This window comes from Lampetra planeri, chromosome 1 (genome assembly GCF_965212315.1).
Source record: "Lampetra planeri chromosome 1, kcLamPlan1.2.h2, whole genome shotgun sequence".
In the NCBI taxonomy this organism is placed as follows: Eukaryota; Metazoa; Chordata; class Hyperoartia; order Petromyzontiformes; family Petromyzontidae; genus Lampetra; species Lampetra planeri.
Genome location: NC_136107.1, coordinates 20,398,240 through 20,426,226, shown reverse-complemented (window position 1 = coordinate 20,426,226; position 27,987 = coordinate 20,398,240). Strand labels below are relative to the sequence as shown.

Genomic DNA, 27,987 nt, shown 5'->3' with positions numbered 1-27,987 from the left:
CTTAATCCCTTCCCCCATTAGCCCCGTCGCGACTACGGTACACTTTTACCCGGTCGCCTCTTCATTGTCGCTCGTTTGTGGCCACAGAGATATAACACTTCGCCGCGAGGCGCCCGAGTCTTACACTCGCCCGGTCTGGGATTCGTTCGGATTTTCGAAGATACGTTGTCGGTGTCGTTTTAGCTTACAGCTCGGAACGACCACTAGGCGCCCCACTCAAACGCAGGTATTCGTCGTTGGTTAACGCAAGCCTGCATTTTAACCTCGGCAGGCGCTCACACTTTCGTGTTCTTTGTTGCAAATCGGTAAGCTCAACTTGTTCCGCTTTGACGCGTAATTTGTCCTGATCTGTGCTCTCAACAGGAGCTCCGAGCGCGCCTTTAGCTTCAGCGCGAGCGCTGCAATCTTTGCAGGCTGATTGCGAGGATTGCCAACCGAAGACGCGCGTTTAAGTGATGGATTTGGTTCATTAATCGCACGCTGTATTTCTGCGAGACAGCCTCCTCCGGGTTTCGGGGTGCACGCCGTGGGATGAGGACGCCGACTGACCCGCAGTGAGAGCGCAACTCAGCGCCCTCTCTTTGGCTCCCGAGGCCAGCCGAAGATCCTTTCATCACTCCCTGCATCCGTCCCTACGTCCATCCATCTCAACACCCATTCATCACCTCTGTCTATCTGTCCGCCTCTGCCATTCTTCCATCCATCTGTCCATCGCCTCCGTCCACCTATCCATTAATCCCTCTCGTCATTTACGTCCATCCATTTATCCATCACTCCCTCCCTCCGTCTCCCCACCGCAACCATCTCTCCCTCGCTAGCCATCTCCTGTAGCTGCTGGCTCCGCCGTGGCCGGTCGCCTACCCCCTCGTCTCTCTCTCTCTCGCTGTGGCCATGTACCGCGTGGCCCTGACGGCGCTCCGCCTGCTGCAGGCGAGACGAGCCCGGCCCGCGACCGCGTGGCGCGCCGCCGCTCTGCTCGCTCTGCTGCTGCTCGCCGCGCTCGTGCTGCGCGCCGACATCTCGCGCCGCTCTCCGCGCCTCCTCCTGCCCCTCCCCGTCGCCACGCCGTCGGGCGGAGGGCCCGAGCTGCTCCAGGTGCAGCCCGGGGACCCGCCGGGGAACGGGGACCTCGAGGGCGCCGCGGACGACGCGGAGGGCAATCCCGGGGCTCCAGCGCGCGTGGGAGCCGTGCCGCGCCTGCAGATTAGGGCCCCCGCTAAGAAGCAGGTACGGGAAACCCTCTCTGCATGCCGCGAGTTGTGGATTCGCGAGCTTCGCATTTTCGCGTTCTAATTCCCTATTCGCGAACCGCTCGACTCTAGTAGTCGCGAGTGTGCCTGGTGGCAGATCACCGAGTCGAGCGTGCGGTCCATTAAAAAAGAACGCGAATGTCATCAGGGAAAGTGTTGCGGCGAGCGCTTCCCAAAGTGCTACATTGAAAAGAACTGTGCGGCGCTGTTATCAAACACTTGCACCTCACGAGGAGTCCTCGCGAATTCCTCACCATCACCACCACTTTTATCGTCGTCAAATCATCATCAAAGGTAATAAAACAACACCTTATTCTTCATAACGAATTATTGATGTATTGTAGTAATTATTACTAAACATTTACCCACCCCCATGTTCACTCGTACCCTGGAACGTAAACATATTTTCCCCATTGCAACAAGGTTTCTGCATTCGCGAATGCTGCATCCGCGAGCGTTTTAAGAACGTAACTAACGCGGTTAGAGGGTTCGCTGTATTGTACGTGTGTAGGTGTGCGCGCCACGACCACTCGCCTACGCTAATTCAATACGGTCTCCATCCTATATGGGCGTTGTTCATTAACGCCCAGCCTATGCCGTGCATGTGCTATTTACTATTTTTATTTTACCAGGTAAGGCCCACCGAGCTACTCTATAGCACTTTTTTGCAGAAGCTTCTTGGCCATCACAAATGATAACTCAACGAAGTGTCTTATCGCGTGGAAATATGAGAGCAGCCTAATCCTCCAAACGCGTGTTTCTAATTGTGGAGGGGAAAAACCGGAGGATCCGGAGCAAAATCCACGCGACCACGGGGAGAGAAACATGAAAACAGGAAATATACAGGCGTCATGGTCGGGATCGAACCTACAATCTCCTGCATACCAGGCGAGGTAGTTAACATCTTTCTGGATGTTGGCTTGCAACGCCGCGCGGGTCAAATGGTGGGGGTTATTTGACCTCTTCGTCACCTGGTGCTGGTCGGTAAATGGCAAGAGAGCGCTGAAGACGTGGAGACATATAAAGTCCAGTACAACGGTTGATTTAGCGTCACTGCTACCTGCTGCCCAACATATACAATTACAGTACACTTTGGATGTACAGTACTGGATTGGACACACTTAAAACGGGGTTCGCGTTTGTGGTGTTGTAACTCGCTGACCCGCCCATACTCGACATCTTCATATGTCATCGGATGCCTCCTGTAGTCTAAATAAAGATTATGATTCTGAAAGAAAAAAAAAACCTTAAGTGGGGTTTCGGCAGGACGCACCACCGTAACGGGTGATGGAGGATGGACCAGGCTGGTGACTGAATGACAGCCTCAGGGCAGGAGGGAACACGTCAAAGAAGACGACGCACGGCAGAAGGGGGAGCGACGCGATTAGTTCGCGTGCAAGTTGTGGATTCGAACGTGGCATCGCGTGACAGCTGGCGACGGCGTGGCTCGGACCTTTATCCGGCAGCGGATAGATCGTGGTGGTGACGATGATTTTGCTGGTCGCGTATGTATATATGCAACCGTATCTTACTTAGAATGATGTGCGCAGAGTGGAGATGTGCATTACAAGGATACATTAAGCACACGCACTTGTTTAATAAGACAGTCGGTCATAAAGGAAGAGGAGAGAAAGGGCTTGCGCATTGACTGAATCAATCGTGGTAATGACATACAAGCACGGATAACCTTCGGAGGAGGAGGGGGAGGGGTTTCCAGATTCCGTTGGCAGCAGCAGGAGAAGGAGTGAACCCCACCGCGTGAAGGTTGACTTGAGGGTTTTGGCTGGAGACCTCGGTTGGTGAATCAGGGGAGCGCGCGGAGCAGAGCGAGGGGAGAATGGAGGGAGGGGAGAGGTACGCAGTGGGGAGGGGCGAGTCTGTGGGGCATCTTGAAGACGGTGAGAGCTATCCCGCACCTCCGATTAGCGCGGTTGGCTACGTACGGTGCGAAAGAAGTTCAACGTACGTTGCCTTTGGACGTGGGTGGTCGACGTGGAGGCGGGAGGAGGCTCACCCCCAACACGGGCTTTCACTGCGTTGTTGTTGTTGCGTGCCGCCTACTATCCGAATATTGCGTATTGCCCCGCAGAGCCGAGTGAAGTCCGCAACTCCGTGCGCCCTAATGATCAATTATGTAATAATTATTATCCGACAAGATCCGGCAGCTCTGCGCGTAATTTATTCAGACCGTGGGTCCCAACAGCCGCAGCAGCCGCCTCACGCTGGCTACAGATCCATTTTTGAGGACACAGTAATTGCTGCTGTCGTTAATTCTCATTTATATGTGGTTTTCTTTGTATCGCCTTTCTCACCGAATTGCGCCAAGGATTTGTCTTTGTGTCCACCTAGTTGCGTAAAAAGTAGCTCGTCCTAAAAAGAAGGCACTATTATATTCATGGCGCGTACACCACAATCGTTTTTGACCTACCTCTGACCGTGTGGATTTTCTTACTTTTTGTTTTTCACGCTTTTATTTAACTCTGTCTGTTATTGTTGTTGTCGTATCCTCAAATCTTGTAACTCAATTTTAACCCACTTATCTATTTGGTGTCGACTGCAAACTTGGCATACTGTACTTATGGCACACTGATGACAATACTATATTCTATATAAAAAAAAAATACATTCGTTTTTATACGTTGTGTTTCGGCTTGGGTCTAATTGTCCACGGTCAACTCACGTTGGCTGTAAATCACCACTGCCCCTTACGTTATCACAAGCTTTGGGGCCACTTCCTAGAGTCGTGGAGTTCTGCCATTTCGAGTACGGTATATTTCATTAAAGCGTGTTTAAAAAAGTATTTTTAAATATTATTTATTTTTGTTCATCACGAAATAACCTGACGAACGCGTACCCTACGTTGGCATGAAACAGTGAGATGGTTGTAAAGCTTGCGCATTGACGTGAGCCGGTGGGGTGCAGTGGTCGTGCAGTGGTTAGGACTGTTCTACCAACACGGCCGCCTGGGTTCAACTCCCGGCCACGGCTAATATCAGTGGCCAGTGAAGTCTTTCCGATGCACTTCTGCGGCCGTCTGGAACGTTCTTCCTTTCGATATTAGGAAACCACTAGAGCTAGGCATTTTAGAATCTAGATTGAAAAAACACATTTCTTTCCAACTGCTTTTTGCGTTTAGTTTGTTTTCCTTCCTCCGCACCTCCGATTAGCACGATTGGCCACATACGGTGTGAAAGAAGTTGAACACACATACATCTGTACCAGTTGTTGAGTCCCTATTTACCAACATACACTGACCAGCGTGGTGAAGTATGGTCAAAAATCCGGCGTGACCTGCACAACATAGGGAGGCATTCATCCGACAAAGGGCTGCAAGCGAGCGAGCAAATGCAGATCTGCACCTTTATCTTTGAGCGTCGCATTATTGAATTAGTTTCGGTTTTCCCGACATACTGCACAATTGGAGAGGCCCTGCTCCACATGGCTTTGTGACCTTTTACACGTCCACTGCGAATGACCCGTGCGTGATCGCCGGCGCTGGTTTCTCTCTTTCTTGCCTCCGGACGACGAGCAGGCGAACGAAGCGAGGAGCTCTCAGCCCTGCAGCCGCTCTGACCACTACGGCCCCGACGAGCTGAAGCCTCACCTGGGGAGGCCCTCGCAGGATCCGCTGGCGCCCGGCGCCCGCGGGGCCGCTGTCCGGCTCGGGGCACTGTCGCCCGACGAGCTGGACGAGAAGGAGCGAGGCTTTGCCAAGCACTGCTTCAACGTGTTCGTCAGCGACCGCATCTCCCTCCACAGGGACCTGGGGCCCGACACGCGTCCGCCCGAGTGAGACTTCAGGGGCGGGTTTATGGTTGCGTCGCGGGGCTTCGAAGGCCTTCTTCCTCTGCCCTTTGATTATCTGTCTATAATACGAAATCACGTTTCGCTTCTTTTGTCCATCTGTGAGTCAGTATCAGAGGTCGCAACCAGGTACCCGATACCCGTACCCTACCCGATACCCGGCTACCCATACCCGGCCGGGTACGGGTACGGGTAGCCGTTTGCGACCCTGGTGCGGCCGGGTACGGGTAGGCCGTGAGTCACTGGTGAATAACCGTTTGTCACTCATTTCGGGTAGGGTACGGGTAGGGAACGGGTACCCGTACCAGCATACCGGTTTTGTGTTGGAGAGTAAACTCACAACATGTACAATTCGAGTACGACGTTTCACTAGTAATTACAACCAGCCTCATCAGGTGACAGCCTACGTGTTAAACTGATGAGTTTTCATCACAGAAAGCAAGCCTTTGTGATTTGCAAATGGTCGGTGAAATCGGTAAACTTAAACGAGTTTTATACTCAACTATGTTTAATTTGACCAGGTGAGGCCCACAGAGAGATACATAGCTGTTTCTTAGAAGAGACCTGGCCACAAATGATAGCTTATCGAAGTGGCTTATCACGTGGGAATTTATAGCAGCCAAATACTCTTAACAAATATTGATTCTAAATGTGGAGGGAAAAACCGGAGGACCCAGAGAAACATTCACGCGACCAAGGGGAGAGACACATGCAAACTCCAAATATACCGCAGGATTCAGGGTTGGGATAGAACCCACGATCTCCTGCATACCAGGCGAGGTAGTTAACACCTCGCCCCCGAACTCCAGTCATTCTCGCAGCGGCTTTTGGCTAGCCATCGAACAAAGACGATTACCGCATCGCGCGCTTTCAGATACGCTTCTGCAGGCGTCTTGAGCGCTCTTCCATTCTGATGTTTGGAAGCCACCGTGGCTATGCACTTTTAAATGTAGATTGAAAACTAATTTCTTTAGAATTGCTTTCTATGTTTAGTTGTCTTTCCCCGCACCTCCGATTAGCACGGTTGGGTACTTACGGTGCGAAAGAAATTCACCATACACACATACCGCCCTCACATGCGACAATGGAGTCTGCCAAATATTTCTGGCATTTGGCACATATACAGTAGACGCTGGATATAAGCACACCTCATAAAAGCACGTCTCTGACACGAGCAACACGTGCTTACATTACACTGGTGGGGGGTGTTAAAGGGCAACTTCTGATACAAGCACACTTCTTCAGATATAAACACACTTTGCCTTGGTCCCAAGAAGTGTGCTTACATGCAGCCTCTGCTGTATATCACTTGTCTAGAGCAGACAATGGTGATTGCTGTTTTCTTCTCGCGAGTCCAGGGGTCGACAACAGAAACAACAAGAAGAGTCATTCTTTTTAATTCAGTAAAAAACACATTTCAAGAGCCGCAATGCACTGTGTGGTGAATACGAGACGGCGAGTCCTTAATAAATAACTTCACGAAGCAGTCCTTAAAGAGTCGCATGCGGCTCTGAAGCCGCAGTTCGCCGACCCCTGCGCTCATGCCTCATATTCCATGAGTGGGGGACAGTTCACCACTGGCACAGTATTACAAAAGTCCATGCTCAAAGTTGGTACCACAAAATCCACAGTCATCTACCCTCCTCCTCCTTCTATGCCCCCTCCATGGCCAGGTGCGTGCAGCAGAGATTCCCGCGGACGCCGCCGCTGCCCACGACGAGCGTGATCGTGGTGTTCCACAACGAGGCGTGGAGCACGCTGCTGCGGACCGTGTACAGCGTGCTCCACACGGCACCCGCGCTGCTGCTCGTGGAGCTGCTGCTGGTGGACGATGCCAGCACGGAAGGTGGCAGCGTCGGGCGCGTGCCGGGTGGCCACCGCGGCTTCGTTTCCTCTGGGTCCCTTACGGTTTTTTCGCCCTCCGCGTTTAGAATCGACGTGCGTTGAGAGAATTTGGCTGAATTTCGATTTAAAGCTTTCGTGACTGCAGGGATTCATCTTCTTGGTTCTTTCGGTAAAGTCACGTGGATGGGAAATAATAAAATAATAGAAATTAAACATAATAAAATAAAATTCTCACTTTTTTTTCATACTTTTTTCTTACTCGATTAGCTGAGCCTTCTTATCTGGGAGTTTGTTGAAGGATCTCAAAGTTATGTGGAATCCCTCCCCGTAGAGGCGGTTAAATTTCGATTTCAAGGTTTCGTGACTGCAGGGATTCATCTTCTTGGTTCTTTCGGTAAAGTCACGTAGAAGGGAAATAATAAAATAATAACGTCGTGAGAATTATTTTATGATGTTTTATTTTCATTATTTTATTATTTCCCTTCTACGTGACTTTACCGAAAGAACCAAGAAGAAGAATTTGGCTGATAAAAAAAAAATGTCCACGCTAATATTGGGCTGTCATTTGTGTGCCAGGTCACTTCTGAAAAAGAGTTATACAGCTCAGTGGGCCTTTCCTGATAAAATAAAAAAAATAGTTCATGTAGTTATTTACTCACTGAATACTTCATGGGTCGTCGGTAAACTCGGAGGTGGCACGTGAAGAGCAATCGCAGCCATAGCAGGAGGTATTTTGGATGTGGTATGCCGGGGGTGGAAATAATTTCTGGCCCGCTGATCCAGACAAGCACGGATGAAATGAATCTCTGATTGTAAAGATTCACCACGCCCTGTAATTCAATGAATTGATGTTTGGGTTGCGATTTGTTTATAGAATCACGTTCATTTTATATTTATTTTATTTCACACGTGTTCGTTTTTTATTTAATCCGTCTCGTTGTAACATTTTGTCCACTCCGTTATCCTAAATGTAATGACACCATATCATTTGCATGTCATGTACTACAGTCATAAATCATCTTACGGGAGTGTTGGCACATTAGTTAGCGTGCTGTGCTTTGAACCCAGCATACCGAGTATCAGCAGCGAGTGACAGTTTGAACCGGTCCTGGCACCTCCTTCACCAATCCGTGAAGTATGGTAAAAAGAAACCCATATAACAGGCTTGGCTTGAGTAGACCTTCATCCGGCAGTGGATTTAAAAAGGCCTGCAAAACATTTTCAGAGACACAATTCGATGCATTTATTGTGAAAGTGAGAATCGATTGATGTTGATAAAAGAAAAACATCAACTTGATGATTAATTTGCTAAAATTATGTTACTGATCTGGCATAGTGATGCAAATGATGATGCAGATAGCCACGGTGGAGAGATGTTAACTACCTCGCCTGGTATACATGAGGTCGTTGGTTCGATCCCGACCATGACACCTGTATATTTGGGGTTTGCATGTTCTCCCGTGGTCGCGTGGATTTTTCTCCTGGTAATCTGTTTTTCCATCCACATTTAGAATCAACACGCGTTCAGAGTATTTGGCATTTATACATTTCCACATGATGATAAGCCACTTCGTTGAGCAAAAATTTGTGGCCAGGTCACTTCTTAAAACGAGCTATATAGCTCAGTGGGCCTTACCTGTTAAAAAAACGTAGTTCAGTTTTAGTTTATGATAAATCGCAAACAATGATGGACATACATTGATATTGATTTCATCTTATGATGATGACAATGATATTGGCGATGGTTATTCATCGTGACGACGGTGATTATCACCATGCTGCTGCTGTCGTGTGCCTCCGTGCTCATGCGTGTGTGGCAGAGCACCTGGGCGCGCGGCTGGAGGAACATGTCTCTCACCTGGGCGGTCTGGTGCGCGTGTTGCGCCAGCAGCCGCGCCGCGGCTTAACGGCCGCGCGGCTGCTGGGTTCACGTGAGGCTCGCGGGGACGTCCTCACCTTCCTGGATGCGCACTGTGAGCCGCCACCGCGACACCACCACTGTTTCTGCCGCACACACGCGACGCACAACACAACAATAGCGTTAGGAGTTATGGAGCAGGTGTGTAACATCATTGTACGCGTTTACTCGTGCGCCATCATGCAAACTCCGACCGTGCCCGTCCAGTGCTCTTCGAGCTGCGTTGGCATCCGTTCGCTGAACGAATATTTTCGTAAGTGCTAGCCGCAAATGAACCAAAATACCTTGCTGATATCGTCAAGGACTGTAAACCATCACGCGAACTCCGGTCATCTTCGCAGCAGCGACTTTTGTCTAGCCATCGAACAAAGATGGTTGCTGCCTGAAACGCTCTTCCTCCTAATATTAGAGAGCCACTGAAGCTGTATACTTTAAAATCATCTAGATTGAAAACTCATTTCTTTCGAATTCATTTATGTTTTTTGTTTGTTGTCCTTCCCCCACACTTCCAATTAGCACGGTTGGCTACGTACAGTACGAAAGAAGTTCAACATACATACATTCTCAAGTTGACTCCTTTCTAATTGTCTAATTGTATATATACATAGAGTACTTTCACTCAAGGCGCTCGACATACCTTACAAGGCGATGACAGCACGGAATGATGTACGTGACAGGCGCATGCTACAATGGTTGAGGAATGAACGAGAGCAATAGAGTGGTGCTTAGGGATCACGAATGGCCAGGGGAGGGACGGGAAGGTCTGGAGGGGCGACTGGAAGGAAGAGAATGGGCAATAGAGAAGAGGTGAGGCTTTAGGAGAGGAATGGGAGGCGGTTAAGGAGGGGGACTGCTTTCATGTTCAGGTGAAGTTTATTCCAGTGGAGGGGTGCAAGGAGGGAGAAGGACCGAAACAATGGGATTGGGCACAGCGAGAAGGAGGGACGGAAAGAGACAGGCCGACGATTTCAAGTTTCAAGTTTCATTTATTAGGTATAGCCCTGTGAGCCATTCGGCTCTTGAATCGGGTGCAACCGCAACAAACAAAAAAAACATGAACAAGAAAACATCTTAAAGTGACTATGTGCAAACAGAAAATCCAAGAAAAGACAGCAAAATATTGCAGAAAAAGCCCCGTACACCAACACTGTGTGCAATAATCCCAGTGGGATGCAAGTCAAACAACAACAACCACAAGACAACTTAGATTAAGGCCATCAGTCTAACTCTGTACTACAACAAACAAACATGGCCAAACCGAAAAACTTTTCAAAAATCACCAAAATAAAGCCATAAAAGCAATGGAACAGTGATCATAGGAACTGTGACCGAATTTTCACAATAAACGACATAAACAACATGTACTACCAAACTCTGCAGCCATAGCTGGCTGCATGAGTCACTCCACAACAGCAGGAGCATCAATCGGAGTGTCAACATTTGTCAATGCACCTTTAAGATCAGCACACTAAATCAAAACACAGATCATACTTTGCAGCGATCATCCGGAGCGAAACATCGTATTTAGGCCACTGAATTGCAGTGGCAGCTAGGGGTGTACAACTCCTCTACGATTGGGAACGAAGAGGAGATTGTAAGGAGATGAGAGAGGCAAGATGAGGTGGGGCAAGGCCGTTCAGAAACTGGAAGGCGAAGTGTGAGAATTAAAGGGAAGATTGAAAATAACTGGTGTAGAAGCATTTTGAATTTGTTGGAGGGAAGTGATGAGAGAGGCAGGGAGACCGAGTAGAAGATAATTGCAGTAGTGCAGAGGGGTGAAGATCAAATAATGAACCAGGGGTTTGACAGCAGAAATTTAAATGACAAGGGCGGATTTTCCTGATGAAAGCGACAGTTGCGAGTTGTAGCGGTGATGTGGGTGAAAAAACTGAGGGAAAAGTCAAAGGTATGTTGAACTTCTTTCGCACCGTACGTAGCGAACCATGATAATTAATCGGAGCTGTGGGGGAAGGACAACAAACTAAAAATATATCGTTTTCAATCTATATTTAAAAGTGCATCCCTACAGTGGCTTCATTATATCGGAAGGAAGAGCATTCCAGACGGCCGCAGTAGCGCATCTGAAAGCGCTCGATGCGGTGACCGTCTTTGTTCAGCGGCTAGACAAAAATAAAAATAGGTGACACCTTAGGTTGATGGCAGAGGAAACAGGTGAGAGAGACTTGACTTTTAAACAACTTTTATTGCCGCCAGCAGCAATAGCACTGGAGGCGATTCCGATATGAAATACACAGTCGCCAGCAAACAAACGAATAAACGCTATAAATCCACGCGCTGTGGCGCTAAATGCAGCGTGCACAACACGAAAGAAAAGTCACGTGGTGGTGGTGATTGTCATCGCGCACGCCACGGTGACAAACGTGAACACGCAGGTGATAGAGAGGAGTGAAGGAGATGGTTTGGACGGGAGGAGGAGAGCGAGAGGCCGGAAAGAAAATGTAAACTTTAAACATGTAAACTTTCTAAATGTAGACTCAGTCCTTCACGTGCACAATGATGCAGGGGATCTGAACAGCTCATTCTCACAAAGCGCGATGTATTTTGGGAGTACGTATGTGTTTTAAATACATATATTTAAAGGGTAATTATCAGCCTTTTTATCAGTCTCGGGGGTCGTCTGACTGCACTTCATCCACGTGTGGGTCGGTGAAGGTTGCCCCGGGGTCCAAATAGAATATCCCTAGCCAGTCATGTTAGCCATTTCCCATTATCAAACTCACGTGGCCCGGTTCCACCGCGTAACCGCTCCACCTCGACGAAGCATTTACACAACTACAGACTCGTACAAGTCCAATCGTTGTCTTTACCAAAAAAAAACACAAGACAGTATGTAATGCGCCTGACACAGAAAACACCAGAGTCAAAAATCTGAATTTGGTTGTACAGCATCTCTGTAGATTTCTAATGGGATCCAATGCACCAGCTGCACGTGCGCCCCATGCTCAGAATTGCCTGTCTGGCAGGCAGCGCGCGGGAGAGCATGCTAATGCTGTGCGACCCACGCAGCATTACACAATAAATGTGTAATAATACTCTTGGAGACGACTTGTGGAATCGGTCCTTTTATTTATTCCAGTTCACAAGTACGCCCCGCTGCTGGCAGGCAACGGGAAGTGGGCAGACAGACCACAAGAGACGCACCGCCACGTGGCACTCGGAGCCCCGCTCGCGCGTGGCCCCTCTCTTCCTTCGTTCTTCGTCTGACCACGTGTCGTTCATCTCTCCCCTTATTTAATGCCTGGGTCACGTGGTACGCTCCAGCCAATCCTTGGTAGCCTGCGCCGGATCTTCTAGATTCCCCATCAACTCCCGGGACCACGCCCCTGACTTGTCTTCCCATTGGCTGAGGCCAAAACCAGCAGAACCAATCACCCTAGCTGGCACCCCTCGATCACGCCAGGGCCATGCTCCCAGGCTCTCCCCCCATTGGCTGTAAAGCAGGACCGGCAGAGCCGATCACCACGTGAGCCGGACATAGGCTCTTATTACAAATGCATAGAATTGACTGCAAAAATTAGGCCACCCTCATCCACATTCAAACATTGTACGAGGCAAAATAAACTAAATAGCGCTATCCTGAATGGGAATAAAAAATGTTTATTTATAATGGAGGAATCCGATGAGCTATAAAGCTCTTTTTCATAGATGTCCAGAAGGGGCGGGTCAGAATGTTACAACAACAAACAGTACAAAAACACGATAAAAGTGTATAGTATAGGAAAGGTAAACAAATCACTTAAAAATATACGAATATAACGAAATAATGTTTGATCTTACCAGGTAAATCCCACTGAGTTATTAGCTTATTTCAGAAGCGACCTGCCCAGAAATGATAGCTCAACGAAGTGGCTTTTCGCGTGGAATTTTATAGCAGCAAATAATCTAAACGCGTGTTTCTAAATGTGGAGGGAAAACCCGGTGGACCCAAAGAAAAAATCCACACAACTACGGAGGAACATGCTAGCTCTAAATATACAGGTGTCAGGGTTGGGATTGAACCCACAACCTCCTCTATTCCATGCGACATAAATAACATCTCGCCACCGTCACGCAGATTTTTTCTCTGGGTCCTCCGGTGGTAGGTGGGTAGCCAGCACCACGCCTAGCCGCCATTGTCTCCGCAGTGGCGATGTTTACACACCTCACCGGGTACTCATTTGAGGCTGAGTCGACCAAGGGGAGGCCCAGGACCAGTTCACATAATCGTCACTGGTGTTGGCCGTGGGCATGGAATCGAACTCGGCACACTACCGATCCCCACTAGTCAACCTTAACCACACACACACACAAACGTGCAAAAAAAATTTGGAATGAAAATTAGAATTCATTCGTACGACCCCTTTGCCCGTTTTTAATCAGATCCGGTGTGTATCGTACACGCGCGCGCATCAACGGGCAAGTTGCACTGACCTGTCATGAGTGCATTGATGCATTGCAGGGTTATAATTTCCCATAATTGCTTACATTTTTTCTAAATGATTGAGAGAATCGGAGGGGGCGGGGGGGTAGTGTATTTATTTTGTACGAAACAAATGTTGTGCATTTCGATTTAAAGCTTTCGTGACTGCAGGGATTCATCTTCTTGGTTCTTTCGGTAAAGTCACGTAGAATGGAAATAATAAAATAATAAAACTAAAACATAATAAAATAAATTCTGTTTAACACGTAGGCTTTCGCGACCAATATTATTAATAATCAACGTTTTTGGGTTTAGATCGCGTTATTTATAAATGTGTCGTAACCCTCCACCACCCGACACGGCCAATCAGTAAAAAAGTGTCACGTTGACAAAGGACAAATAGTTCACTGCTTTAGCCCACCGGTGTGTTGAAGCGTGAAACCACAACAAAAATTGTTTTTGTAAATGTTGTGGTTTCACGCTTCAACACACCGGTGGGCTAAAGCAGTGAACTATTTGTCCTTTGTCAACGTGACACTTTTTTACTGATTGGCCGTGTCGGGTGGTGGAGGGTTACGACACATTTATAAATAACGCGATCTAAACCCAAAAACGTTGATTATGAAAATAGATTCTCACGACGTTTCGGCCACAACGCAAGCAGCCGTCCTCAGGTGGAGAACAGGTCTGTCGGAAAGACAGCTGTCTTTCCGACAGACCTGTTCTCGGCTGCTTGCGTTGTGGCCGAAACGTCGTGAGAATTTATTTTATTATGTTTTATTTTTATTATTTTATTATTTCCATTCTACGTGACTTTACCGAAAGAACCAAGAAGATAAATGTTGTGCATGCTCTCAAATACCACTAGATGGTGATAGAGCCCCCCTCTCGCCTGAGGAAAGCCTCAAAGTAGCAAGCCCACCCGGTGTGAAGTACTAGGACAGCCTTCTTCTTTTGTACGGCTGATGTAGATGCAGAGCAAGAACGACAATCTCACATTCAAGTGGTCAAGCCAGATAACCACATCAGGGGTATCGCTGTGATGTCTCCTTCATATTTGTGGATCGGGCATTGCGTCGTTATAAGTTGTGTAGTCTTGTTCTGGATGGCCACAGTCGCACACTGGAGAGTTTTAAATTTCCATTTGTGCTTCAGGTATCATCCGCATCTGCCATAGTTTGTGCAGTGAATGCGGTTCATGGTGTGCAGTAACGATGCATCAATTCCTCAATGCTAATTCCTAAGCTCATCCTACATGCCTTGAATTGTTGCGCCGTATGTAAAGAGTTCACATCTTCCCCCTCTAGCCACTGGAGGTGACTGCATTCCCTACGGGGGAACAAAAAATAACCCATTTGTGCATCGAAGTGCGGCGGTGAATTGTGAGGATTCATGAAATTGTCAGAGGATGGGGTGGGGGGTTGATTGGTAAGGCGCTGGGAATTGTGATTAGTCATACAAATAACAGGCAGAGTGTTTGTGCAATGACAGACATTAAATTTTGCATCAGTAATGCCCTTTATTTAAAAAAGCCTGAGTAGCAACACCGTCCGTGATGAGCGGTCTGCATTGCCATGTTTGGCCAGGTTCCATTAATGAGTGCCAAGCAACTAATTAATGGGAACGCCTAGAGAAAACTCACGCATGTGAGAGGACTACACCCAATGCTCCACACAGATGCATGCACGTACTGTGCTGTAATCTCCCGGCCACCACCCAGCCCATCGTGGGGAGTTTTTACAAATTTGCGTGATCCGCCAGCACTGGCCTCCAGAGCATTGGGTCGCAGCTGTGCGACACTGCCCGGCTAAAATGAAAATCATTTGAACCAATGGTTCCCTTTCGAACTGATCAATGTATCCTAGCCGTGTTTGTTTAGCCAAAGCAATACACCGGCTAGTTTCCATTTCACTGAGTCAGGGTGTGGCCCGTTTATGAAATAATCAAACGTAGCCGGCTAATATGATGATGTTGTGTTTTTGAGCCACCCATGATAGTAATGAGGTCTTTACTTGAGTATAGCCTCCATTCCATTTTGCATCACTTCAGCGATTACTTTCGGTTCTTACGATTACGATACATGCATCAAATCGTGCCTAATTGTTGGTTGTTCATGATTTATTAATAGACTAATTACATTTTTAAAACATTATGTATGTACGTATGTTGAAAGTCTTTCCTACCATATGTAGCCAAAGGCGTTAATCTGAGGTGTGGGCAAAGGACAACAAACTAAACACGAAAAGTAGTTCCAAAAGGGATGAGTTTTCAATTTAGATTTAAAAGTGCATAGCTCCAGTGGCTTCCTATTAACGAAAGGAAGAGAATTCCAGACGGCCGCATAAGCGCATCTGAAAGCGCGTTGCAGTGTTCGATGGTTAGCCAACAGCCGCAGTGAGGATGACCAGAATTCGCGTGATGGTTTAGGCTCCTTGACGAGATCGGCAAGGTACTGTGTTCATTTGTGGCAAGCACTTTGTGTGTGATATCATTAGAATAATGAGCTTCTTTTCACACCATAAGCATCTGAGTTAGATTTAGTGTCCCTATGTTTTATATCGAATTCGGTGCCCATTGATCTACTTGGGGGGTGGCGGGGTGGGGGGTCTATACTTTGACTTCGTTCTCGAAACCTTTGCACCGCCACTTGCCCTGTGGTTTCCATTCGGCGCATCCTGTTTTCTCCGCGGTCCATGTCGGCGCAAGGCGAGTGTTTCTCCGGCTGGCTGGAGGCCCTGCTGGTGCGTGTGGCCGAGGACCCGCGGCGCGTCGTCAGCCCCGAGATCGTAACCATCGACCTGGACTCGTTCGAGGTGTCGCGCCCGGCCCCGCGCGGCCACGAGCCCAGCCGCGGCAACTTCGACTGGACGCTCACGTTCGGCTGGGAGGCCCTCCCGGAGAGCGAGCGCCGGCGGCGGAAGGATGCCACGGATCCCATCAAGTGAGGGCCTCGTGAACGCTGGCGGGGGGTGGGGGTGGGGGGGCGGTGGCGTGGGTGTCACTCAGGAGTGTGTCGAGCTGTACCGTAGGGCTGTACCATAGGTCCCAGTTTTTTTAAACCGGGTTTGTCCAGATCGGTGAGCTGAAAACTATTTCCACAGCCAGCACACCACAGTCTGTTCTATTATAACGCGTGTTTTCATAACACTAATTGGAAATAATGCGGAGTTTTTTTTTTATAATGCGGATGCGAATTGGATATAACGCGTTTGAGTGAACAGAACTACGTCGCGCGAGTAAGCGGCTGTACGGCTGCCTCGGCGTAACATCATCACACAAGGCGGGATGCTGCTGGATGTCCCGGGATGCTACCCACGCACCTCAGTCTTTGTTCAGCCTGTGCACGCATCGCACGTGTTATCGCGGACTGTGCTTTACCCTATATTGTTTATTATAATGCAATATTCTTCAGGAACTACAACCGCGTTATAGGAGAAAAGACTGTACATCTCCCTGTGGCTGCGGATGCTCGTGACACGCCGCCTACCTTGGGTTAACCAACGACCTGGAAAAAATATTCAGTGAGAGAATTAAATCCTCAGTGTCAGGGACCCTCCCACGACCTCCCACACCCAGTAGTCGTCTAAGCCCCCCCACCCCCCACCGCGAGGCTTCAGCAGGGACTTGGTACAAGGGAGACGTTCTCGGGCTGTCAGAACAAAATGAAACGAACGGTCAAAAGGTTATGGGAACGGAATGGCATAGCATATGCAAGCCCGCGCAGTGGGTTTTTGTTTCTCCATAGTGCCAACCGAATGATCACTGACATGGTGTGCTTGTAATAAATAACGATCATGTAAGGAGGCACTTCGATTCGAATAATAGCCCTTGCGTTTTGGTAAACAGTGGCAACAGGACCCGCTCAGCTGTTCGAGCGATTGCGTGCCTTTTTGTTGTTTTGTGCGGGTTAGCACTCTGGGTAATTAAGATTTACGAACTCAGCAGTGGAAATTGTCAGATTGCCTCCAGTCGCCGCTTGTAGGTGCAAGGTGGAGAGAGCTGGGAGGCCATGGTTATTGACATTTTCATGGATTTTGTGCAGCCGTGGGTGGAGGTCGTGAGTCATCTTGAAATTGGTCAATTGTAGTTGGCACTACACACATTTAATCAAAACATTTCAGGCAGGTCACCCACCCCCCGTGCCAAGATAATAAATGTAGTACTTTAAGACGTATTTACTTCATTGACCTCCTAGCCTGTAAACAGCGTGGGGCAGTGGGGCTCGATAATTCTCACGTTAATGCTACATTTTGCATTTAAAAAAAATAACGACGAGTGTGCACTTTTAATTGTGAACAAGTTCGACAAATCCTGCATACGCATGGATTTTGTAGAATGCATGGTTGATGCTTTCCAATGTGTGTTTCTCCTCTCAAGTATTTAATTAGTAGTATGGCAGCCGCTGTCATTGTGAAATGCGTCCTCATATTTGCAAATCGACATTTTGACTGTGGGTTGTCTCTCCGAATTTTTGGGCCGATTTGTAATTGGGTTTATTATTATTATCATACAAAAATTCCCCCAGAATCCCCGAGTCTCATAACTCTTTCTATGGAGGATCCTGCAAAGTATTTTTGTGGTAGTTGGCGGTGCAATGCCGATTCGAGAAATGTGGTCGCGACACAATTGTACTGTAAAGTTTACGGATGGACAGACAGACAGACCAGTGCATAGGTGCTTTCACCGTGACTTTGGGAAACGTTAAAAAGCATGGCAAGGGCAGCTCAAAGTGATTGTCGCTCACCGGAATTGTGCCTGTGTCGCCAGGACTCCGACCTTCGCAGGGGGTCTCTTTTCAATCTCCAAAGAGTATTTTGAGTACCTGGGCACCTATGACAATCAGATGGAAATCTGGGGAGGCGAGAACATTGAAATGTCATTCCGGGTGAGTTCACTGTGTCTCTTTCATCTTTATTCTTTTCTCCTTCTTCTTATTATTTACCACCTCCAAAGTTACTTGAACAATGAGATACATTACTGGCACTGCACGTGTACTTTTGCTGAATTACTCCTGAACACACCGACATTTCCTTCGTGAAAATTCTACCCATTGGCACGGCCACTCACTGTACTCACTCCATGATTGTCATCATCACTGTGAATCAGCTGTGTTGTGATACTGCTGGGGGACGGCTTCAACGTGTTTCAAACATGTCTTTACTGCATTGATGAGGAGCAACCAACAAACAGACACCAGTGCACAAGACATCGACACAAATGAGGCTCCAGTTCACGCGCACTGCGTGCCAATGTTGACAAATGCGGCATCGGACATTGCTGGTTCATGACTCGACTTAGGGGAGTACAATTTCTGTCTTGGACATTCCAGTTTCAGGTGACACATCCCAAGTGTTTTTTTTAAATGATAAATCATGAGGCAACAGTAAAAACGCACCAGTGCTGGGCAGTCACCAGACCGCTTCCGTTGGGCAGCCGCTCGTATACAACAAGCTAGAACAGCTGAAACTACCGTCGGGATGATTGTTTTCTACTAAATTGCATTGGTAAATAAAACTGCGTCTGAAGCCCGTTTGAGTAAACTACGACCCAGGCACTTTTGTACGCTTTGTCAACGAAAGAACGCATTGGTAATATACACTTGCATGGTTAAAAGTTTGCGTCAAGGATTTGGCTTTGTCGTAGATCATGGTTAGCTCGTGATGAACACCTGATTAATATTATTGTATATATGTATTATTATTATCACTACAATTTCGCTTATTTCCCCAGGAAAGACTGAGTTGCAGGACTCTCTTTTAAGGAAGGCCCCGCCAAATAATTTTTTCAGGAGGGGTCAATTTTACTGTTTGTAATCTCAACTGAGTAATTTTGCTGGTAAATTATTAGTATTGTTTTGGTCAATACCAGTTACATAGCACTTTTCTTTTCTCTATGGGAGGAAGTCGGATAACGCGGATGGACCCCATGCAGAACACGGGGAGGACATACACACTCTGCACATAGTTGGGAATTGAACCCAGCTCCTACTTTGGGGCACGAGTATTATTACTGTGCCAGTCTTCTGGTCCATATATGTCTCGAGTCCCTCATTATAACCTATAGTGAGGAAAATTCATCATATAACTGCTGTGACTGACTGACTGATAGGCAAATTCAGTTTTATTATATAATAATGATAGAAACCCAAGGCAGAGTTTTTAGTGACGCACACCAGCTGAGACATTAATCACGACAGTGTGATAGCAGGGCGGGAAGGATTGTTATTTCTTGTGGCACTGTGTCTGGCGTTTTACAACCTCCGAGGTACAAACAAAAACCAGGACACGTCATGGGAATGAGAATACCTCGCAATACCAGAAGAGGGAATAACGTCACGTAAATCCATTGTCTTGAGAGCTGTCTTATTATTAGTATTACTACTACACATCTGACAAAAGCCGGGACAGCAGCTATATCCATCCAGGGAAAAACACCAGGACGGGTGGCAACCCTCGCCATTCTAGATTTGAAGCTTTCGTGACTGCAAGGATTCATATTCTTAGGTTTTTTCGGTAAAGTCACGTAGGTGAAAAATTAATCGGTAAAGTCACGTAGGTGAAAATTTTATTTTAATTTTTCACCTACGTGACTTTACCGAAAAAACCTAAGAATATGAACCCTCGCCATGCCGGCCACGTCGCACTGAGCGTGTGTGTGTGTGCGTGCGGGCCTGTCCCAAGGTGTGGCAGTGCGGCGGGCAGCTGGAGATCGTGCCGTGCTCCGTGGTGGGCCACGTGTTCCGCACCAAGAGCCCGCACTCGTTCCCGGCCGGCGCCTCCATCATCACGCGCAACCTGGTGCGCGCCGCCGAGGTGTGGATGGACGAGTACCGGCACATCTTCTACCGGCGCAACCGCGAGGCGGCGCGCATAGCCAGCCAGGTACACTTCGCGAGCGCCATCCGTCATGATGTTTGATAGTAATCATAACGATGAACTCGGTTTGCTGTGGCGCAATTCGCACAAGATCCATTGTATTTCGATTTAAAGCTTTCGTGACTGCAGGGATTCATCATCTTGGTTCTTTCGGTAAAGTCACGTAGAAGGGAAATAATAAAATAATAAAAATAAAACATAATAAAATAATTCTCACGACGTTTCGGCCACAACGCAAGCAGCCGTCCTCAGGTGAAAACCAGGTCTGTCGGGAAGACAGCGTCTTGTTCACCTGAGGACGGCTGCTTGCGTTGTGGCCGAAACGTCGTGAGAATTATTTTATTGTTTTATTTTTATTATTTTATTATTTCCTTTCTACGTGACTTTACCGAAAGAACCAAGATGATGAATCCCTGCAGTCACGAAAGCTTTAAATCGAAATTTTTCCATTGTGTTCTCATTCTCTGCATCGTCGTCATCATTATGTGCTAACCATCTGTAATGAATGGCTCCGACACGGTGTGTAAACTTTAAGTTGTTGATTAATAAATCTTCGGTACAGCTTCGATTCTCTCTCCGCGGATGTCCACCCGCTCGGGTGGCTGCGCTGCCCCGCGCCACGTGGCGCTCACCCCGCTCGCCAACACGCCGCTGGCTGACGGCGCGCTAGGGAGCGGCTGAGCGGCCGGAGGTCGAGCCGCCACGTGGCAGATGGAGGTGGCGGGGCAGCAGCGACGGGGAGCTCCTCTTGATCTTCAAACACCCCGACCCCTCACGTTGCCGTGCCCCCGGGTTATATTCGCTCCCCGGCGGTTAAGCGCCGCCTCTGGCCACGCCCCTCCTGGAACCGTCGGGAACGTTCCAGAGGCTTCCCTGGTGGATCTGCCCCATCACCTTTACCCCAGATGTAATGTCTACTATAGATAAACCATAGACTGTACAAGGTAATGTCCCACCCCCCCCCCCCCCCCCCCACAATAATACAGGAGATAGCGATCTTATTACACATCTAACAGGCGTCAGTCAGGGTTGCGATCGAACCCATGATCTCATGCATACCAGACGAGGTAGTTAACAATTTGCCAACGAACTCTGGTCATACTCGCAGCGGCCTGTGGCTAGTCATCAAACAAAGACGGTCACTGCATCGCACGCCTTCAGATGGGCTTCTGTGGCCATCTGGAATGATCTTCCTTCCAATATGAGGAAGCCACTGGAGCTAAGCACCTTTAAATCATCTGGATTGGAAAGGCATCTCTTTAGAAGTGCTTTTTGTGTTTAGTTTGTTGTCCATCCCCCACACCTCCGATTAGTATTGTTTGCTAAGTACGGTGCGAAAGAAGTTTAACATATGCACATACGGACAGCTCTTTTGTTAGTCCACTGCTGAATGAGGGCCTCCCAACGCCGTGTGTGTTTGCATCGCGACATATGTAACTGTGACTGGAACTAAGATCTGTCCTTTGTAATAATATCTGCACTGTCGCAGGACGACCATAAAATCGAACCAATCAGCTCATTGGGCCCTTCTTGCTGAAATAAACCAAATCTAAATCTGCACTGCTGTCTCAAATAACATCGCAGTCAATAACACTTTGTTTTTATCTTCAGTGGATAGTTGTAGCCGTCATCTCGCATGACGATGTTTGTCCACTCATGATCATTGGTGACAAAAAAATGTAATCAACTTTTCTGGTGAATATTTTCATGACATTTCGTTCGCGAAGGTAACACCAGCTGGACGGCCCCCACCTCCCTCCCTCCCTCGCAGGGGGAGTTTGGCGACATCTCGGAGCGACTGCGCCTGCGAGAGCGTCTGCAGTGCAGGAACTTCACGTGGTACCTGAACTCCGTCTACCCCGAAGCCTTCATCCCCGACCTCAACCCGGAGGCGTTTGGAGCGGTGCGTAGACACGTCGCTAGCAAACGTAACGTAGTAACGAGTTACTAAAATCCGTCATTGTACACAAACTCATTCTGCGTTGCTGTGGGGCGTCGTGAGTTAATGACACGCATAAATAACCCTCCATTGCAGGGGCGGTTTCTTCATTAGGGCGATTGGGCGACGCACCACCAATGTCATTCAACCACAGAGTCACGCTAGCCGTCACTGTCAGCCTCTGGATATAGTCCAATCAGCGTCATGTCACGTTCTGTGGAGTACCGCCTCTTTTTGGGCGATTTCACTCCGGCTGAGAATCGCCCCGAGTGGCCCCATAGACTTACATTCAAAGATGTTTTTTTTCGAACGGCGGGCGCTCCAATGCATTCTCTATGGCTTCCGGGAGGGCATGCACTAACGTGCTTACGTCATCATACGTGCTAACGTCATCATACGTAAGCACGTTTCATCCAACAATATAATTTATCGCCACCTAGTGGAATCTTTAATAAAATAAACTTGAGTGGTTTGTTTTAATAGTGAGTATAGAAACAAACAAGATGTATTGTAAGAGTCACTTTATTTTTCATTAATATTAAAGAAGTGAAGTTGCCTTTACATGCTTAAGCTGTTAATTTATCCATTGCATGGGTGGACCTTATCCTTATTAATCATCCAGACATTTGCCCCCCCTGAGAGATTTTGCAGGAGCCGCCACTGCTCCATTGTATGCATGTTGAACTTCTTTCGCACCGTACGTGGCCAACAGTGCTAATCGGAGGTGTGGGGGAAGAACAACAAACTAACCACAAAAAGCAGCTCTAAGGAAATGAAGTTTAAATTTATGAAACAAGTTTTCACCACGTGCAGCTAAAACGATTTAGCCGTCGGCCTATTGGCTTCCCAGACCAATATAATCCAAGCGGCATTTGTGTTCACAAACAAGCAACCAGCAGACATGTGGATGCAAATGCTTCTTGGTAAAATGTGTGTGGTGCAGGCGTAACGTGCGTGCGATTTAAAGAAATTGCCTGCCAGATTACTCAACTCATCGTGAACTTTGTGCCGCGCGGCTCTGCTCGAGTGCAGCTGCTGAACCGAGGGAGAGGCCAGTGCTTGGACACTGGCGGTGAGAGCTCCCAGGGCAAGCCGCTCATCCTCTACACCTGCCACGGGATGGGCGGAAACCAGGTGAGATCCCTCGCCTGCCCACCTACCTGCCTGCTTGCCAGAGATCGCAAACGGGTTTTGATTCCTTTACCGTACCCGTACCCGGCCGCACCAGGGTCGCAAATGGGTACCCGTACCCGGCCGGGTACGGATACCCGTTCCCTACCCGTACCCGTACCCTACCCGAAATGAGTGACAAACGGCTACTCACCAGTCACCAGTGACTCACAGCCTACCCGTACCCGGCCGCACCAGGGTCGCAAACGGCTACCCGTACCCGTACCCGCCGGGTACGGGTAGCCTGGTATCGGGTAGGGTACGGGTATCGGGTACCCGGTTGCGACCTCTGCTGCTTGCCCGCCCGCCCGCCCCCTGCTCACACACCCCCGGTGTGAATTTAGCGCAGCACAATGCGAAAAGCCATCGCGGTGTTCGTGGAACTCTTCGGAAATTGAATTCGCAAAGGCTCACGAGGTCAAGTGAATGTGTGTATCGGTCAGCCCAAATACGTAGACTTGCTGTGCCGACAGTTAGCGCCAGTTTCTTTCCTATTATTGGGCATATAAATATTATACTGCAGGTTGGTTCACATATCATCTTTATGATGGTTATAGTGCCCCTCCTATTGTGGATGGATGGACAGAGTTCATTCATAAATGCTCGCAACCTTATTTAGAAAGTGCTAAAACAAAGCACAAATTATAATGTGTAATAGACGACTTCCACGACGATTCTTGTCAGAGTACTTCTTGATTTGAAGCTTTCGTGACTGCAAGGATTCAAACTCTTAGGTTTTTTCGGTAAAGTCACGTAGGTAAAAAATAAGAATGAAATAAAATAATAATAAATGAAAATAACTAAATTAAATCACGACGTTTCGGAGGCAACACAAGTCTCCGTCTTCAGGTGGGACCGTCACAACCAAATTTACTGTATCAAGTGAATAGTCAATTTGGCTGTGACAGTCCCACCTGAAGACGGAGACTTGTGTTGCCTCCGAAACGTCGTGATTTAATTTAGTTATTTTCATTTATTATTATTTTATTTCATTATTATTTTTTACCTACGTGACTTCACCGATAAAACCCAAGAGTATAGAGTACTTCTTCATTAACCGAGGTACTGCACAGCTCCCTCTATCTCCCAGTAGCTTCCCTTGCACAACACCGCAGGCGAGGGTCTCTCTCTCTGGCGCACCAGCGAGGTTCGCTCAGCTCACCCGGTCTCGCCGTTGGCTGGCGGCTCGCCCGAGAGAAGAGGCGAGCTTCGCTGAGGAACCCGCCACGGGCTCCCCACACCGACCACGAGTCCTCCCCCGCCTCTGCTTATATTCACCCCGACGGAGCTAGGCTCCACCTCTAGCCACGCCCCCACGTGGAACCTTCCCGATGGTTCCCGAAGCATCTCTCTCGCCCGTCACCTTAGGCCAAGATGTTGTTCCCTCTTAGGATTGGATGGTGATTACATAATAGTGCCTTGTACCCAGTTACCCTCTGGCAACCACTGGATCGCGCGTCTCCCATTACAAATGTACGACAGAAAAAGTGTCAGTTTCTATTGCTCGCAATGGAGACACCGCCAGGGAGTGCTGACAACATTCATTTATACATTAAATTGATAATACATGCTTTAAGTAAAAAAAAAGTAGAAACAATTAATCAGCAGCCATTGTCGATGTTGGGCACCCACGGGACACTCGCCGCGGTGCACGGCCGGCGCGACGTGGCTACAATGAAGAAAAAGACGTCGCCAATTCCCACCCCCGCCACTCGGCTGCCACAACAAATTGTGCTCTGGAAGCGCACACGGGAACCACGATGCCTCGCTGATCTCCTCAAGGAGAGCACAAACCATCAGGTGAAATCCTGTCATCCTCGCAGCAGCGGCGGCTTTTGGCTAACCATCAAACAAAGACGGTCACCGCATTGCGTGCTTTTAAAGATGTGCTTCTGTGGCCGCCTGGAACGCTCTTGTTTCTGATATTAAGAAGCCACTGGAACTGTTAACTTTTAAATCAACTTGATGATAAACACTAATTTCTTCATAAGTGCGTTTTGTATTTAGTTTGTTGTCATTCCCCAGCACTTCCGATTAGAACGCTTGGCTACGTATGGTGCGAAAGAAGTTCAATGTATATATACATCTGAGGATCGCGTGTAGATATTGTTCATTTGTTTATACAAATGATATGCAAATGTATACTTCTATTTTTAAATTCGTTGGTGCAATAATAATACAAATAGATTAATTGATTACTTAATTAGCTGAAAGGTGCAGCTGCACCGATACTTGTAAAACCCAACGAGAATAGACAATCGTGAAATGGAAATGTATATATATGCATATCGTAGTCAGCAGGAGTGAGATTTAATCAATGCCCCACCAGCAAGACACAGGTCTCACCTTCCAGTGACAACCTGCAGCGAGTCCAGGGCACAATGTTCCCTCCGCTGCCACCCGTCGCGATGTCGTCTGCCTCTGCGTGCGTTTGTGCATGGTGAGCGGTGGAGCAGTGGTTAGCGAACTGCGATACGAACCCAGCGACTGGAGTTTGATTCCCGTTCACGGCCAACACCAGTGACGATTACTCTGTGCTGGTCCTGGGATTAGCCTAATGTGCGGTGTGTAAACATCGGCACTGGGGAGACAAAGGCGGTCGGGCGTGGTACTGGCCACCCACCCCCTCGTGTACCGTACCAGCCTTGATACCTGCTCACTAAAAGCACTTGCCCCTACAGTCTGTAGAGGCTATGAAGGGGATATTTCTCTTGTATTTGTGTGTGCATGTGTGCGTGCGTTCGGGGAGCAGTCATGCATTGGTTCGCACACTGTGCTACAAACCTGGGCGAGCTGAGTTCAATTACCGCTCACAGTCAACGCCAGTGATGAATACACAAACATGGGCTCTGGGCTTCTCCTAGCCTGGCTCAGCCTCAAATGAGATGGCCAGGTGTGGTGTCGGCCACACCACGCCACTACGGCGCACCGTGTCGGCCCTCACAGGCGTTCGCCGTCAGAACTTTCTTCCCGATGGTCTGTGCATCCTCATGTGGGATCTTTGTCTTTGCTGCGCGCGTGCCACCCCGCAGTACTTCGAGTACACGTGGCAGCGGGAGCTGCGGCACAGCGTGCAGAAGGAGCTGTGCGTGCACGCCACGCTGGAGGCCGTGTGCCTGGAGGAGTGCCGATACCGTGGACACAACAGCTCGACGCCGGGCGAGCAGCTGTGGCAGCTGCGGCAGGTACCGGGGGCACACCGTGTCGGCCTTCACCCCCCCCCCCCCCATGTAGCCAGCACGCTTATGACGGCGTCGCACGCTATGGGGCAAACCCACGGGGCGGTCCGAGGAATACGGCATAGCTGCCCCCATCCTGAAAGGGTCGAGAGAATTTGTTCGGCTTTTCTGAGTAAACAAATAAATACTGCGGTGGCTGTTATTGTGATGAAAATCATCATCGCCACAGTAAAACCATGGCTTTATGACTATGTATGTATGTTGAATACCTTTCACAAGCGTACATAGTCGACCGTGCTAATTGGATGTGGGGGTGGGGGGACAACAAACTAAACACAAAATGCAGTTATAAAGAAATGAGCTGACGTATGACTTCCATGCTAAATTTGATCGTAATTGGTTCTGACACGCATGATTGGGTGCACCTATCGCAAGCACACACACATCGCAACATGTCCACAAATCAAGAGGCCAAAGTTGAACACGAATAGAATTTCCATATTGTGAGTCTTGTTCACGGTTGTGTAATCACGATGACAATGTGTACGTGTACGGATATTTTGTCAACCCACTCCTGCTTGTTGAAGGCCTCCCCCACACCCTGCGGATCGTGGGGGTGTCAATTTGACCATACTTTATCACATTGGTCTGTGTAGGTTGGTGAAGGTGAGGCGCATAGCAAAGAAGTGCAGTACAACACTGAATATTTCTGCAATGCCCTCTGTTCTCCGACCACACATCTCCACAGCCTATAACAACCTGTTTCATGGTGGTCACCCATCCAAGCACTGACGCCGTTACCACTTTATTACTCCCCGCGAACGTTACTTTCTACTTCGCGTTGCTCTGTTGTTTTTTTGTGTGCAGAACAAACTCATCTACAACCCGCTGACGGACCTGTGCCTGACAGCACGTGGGGAGCACCCGTCGCTGGTGCCGTGCAACCCCCATGATGCCCTTCAGCGGTGGGTCTTGCAGTAGTGGGAGAAACAGGGCCGCCTCTACAAAACCTTACATCTTCCCATCTACCCGGGGCCTTCAGAGGAAGCGTGCTGGTGTTCATCTTCTTGGTTCTTTTGGTAAAGTCACGTAGAAGGAAAATAATAAAATAATACAAATAAAACATAATAAAATAATTCTCACGACGTTTCGGCCACAACGCAAGAAGCCGTCCTCAGGTGGAGAACAGGTCTGACGCTGTCTCCCCGACAGACCTGGTCTTCACCTGAGGACGGCTGCTTGCGTTGTGGCCGAAACGTCGTGAAAATTATTTTATCATGTTTTATTTTTATTATTTTATTATTTCCCTTCTACGTGACTTTACCAAAAGAACCAAGAAGATGAATCCCTGCAGTCACGAAAGCTTTAAATCGAAACGTGCTGGTGTTGTGCAAGCCGTGCGTGCGGACAGAGCGGTTGTTGTGGCTATCGAGTGTGCAGGCAGTAGCAATTGCACCAGGGCCCATGTACCTCTCGCTCGATAATCTGAAATGGGACATCTACCGGAATCCTTGCAAATCTCAGACCCTAAGAAAGGATTAAAACCGGGTCGTTCGCTTCCGCACCGGGCACACCACATCCACAATT

The 27,987-nt window shown here is 48.4% G+C and overlaps 1 protein-coding gene across 1 annotated transcript; it reads left to right on the top strand.

Annotated features, from left to right (window-relative positions):
* Positions 1-9: 9 nt before the first annotated feature.
* Positions 10-27,501, top strand: LOC144719945 (polypeptide N-acetylgalactosaminyltransferase 3-like). The gene is made up of 11 exons (XM_078596316.1): positions 10-1,227; positions 4,783-5,039; positions 6,728-6,900; positions 8,720-8,872; positions 15,944-16,178; positions 18,005-18,122; positions 19,918-20,118; positions 21,884-22,015; positions 23,084-23,185; positions 26,254-26,406; positions 27,268-27,501. Exons 1-11 carry the CDS (start codon positions 892-894, stop codon positions 27,379-27,381), a joined length of 1,974 nt encoding a protein of 657 aa, XP_078452442.1. The 5' UTR covers positions 10-891; the 3' UTR covers positions 27,382-27,501.
* The last annotated feature ends 486 nt before the right edge of the window (positions 27,502-27,987 follow it).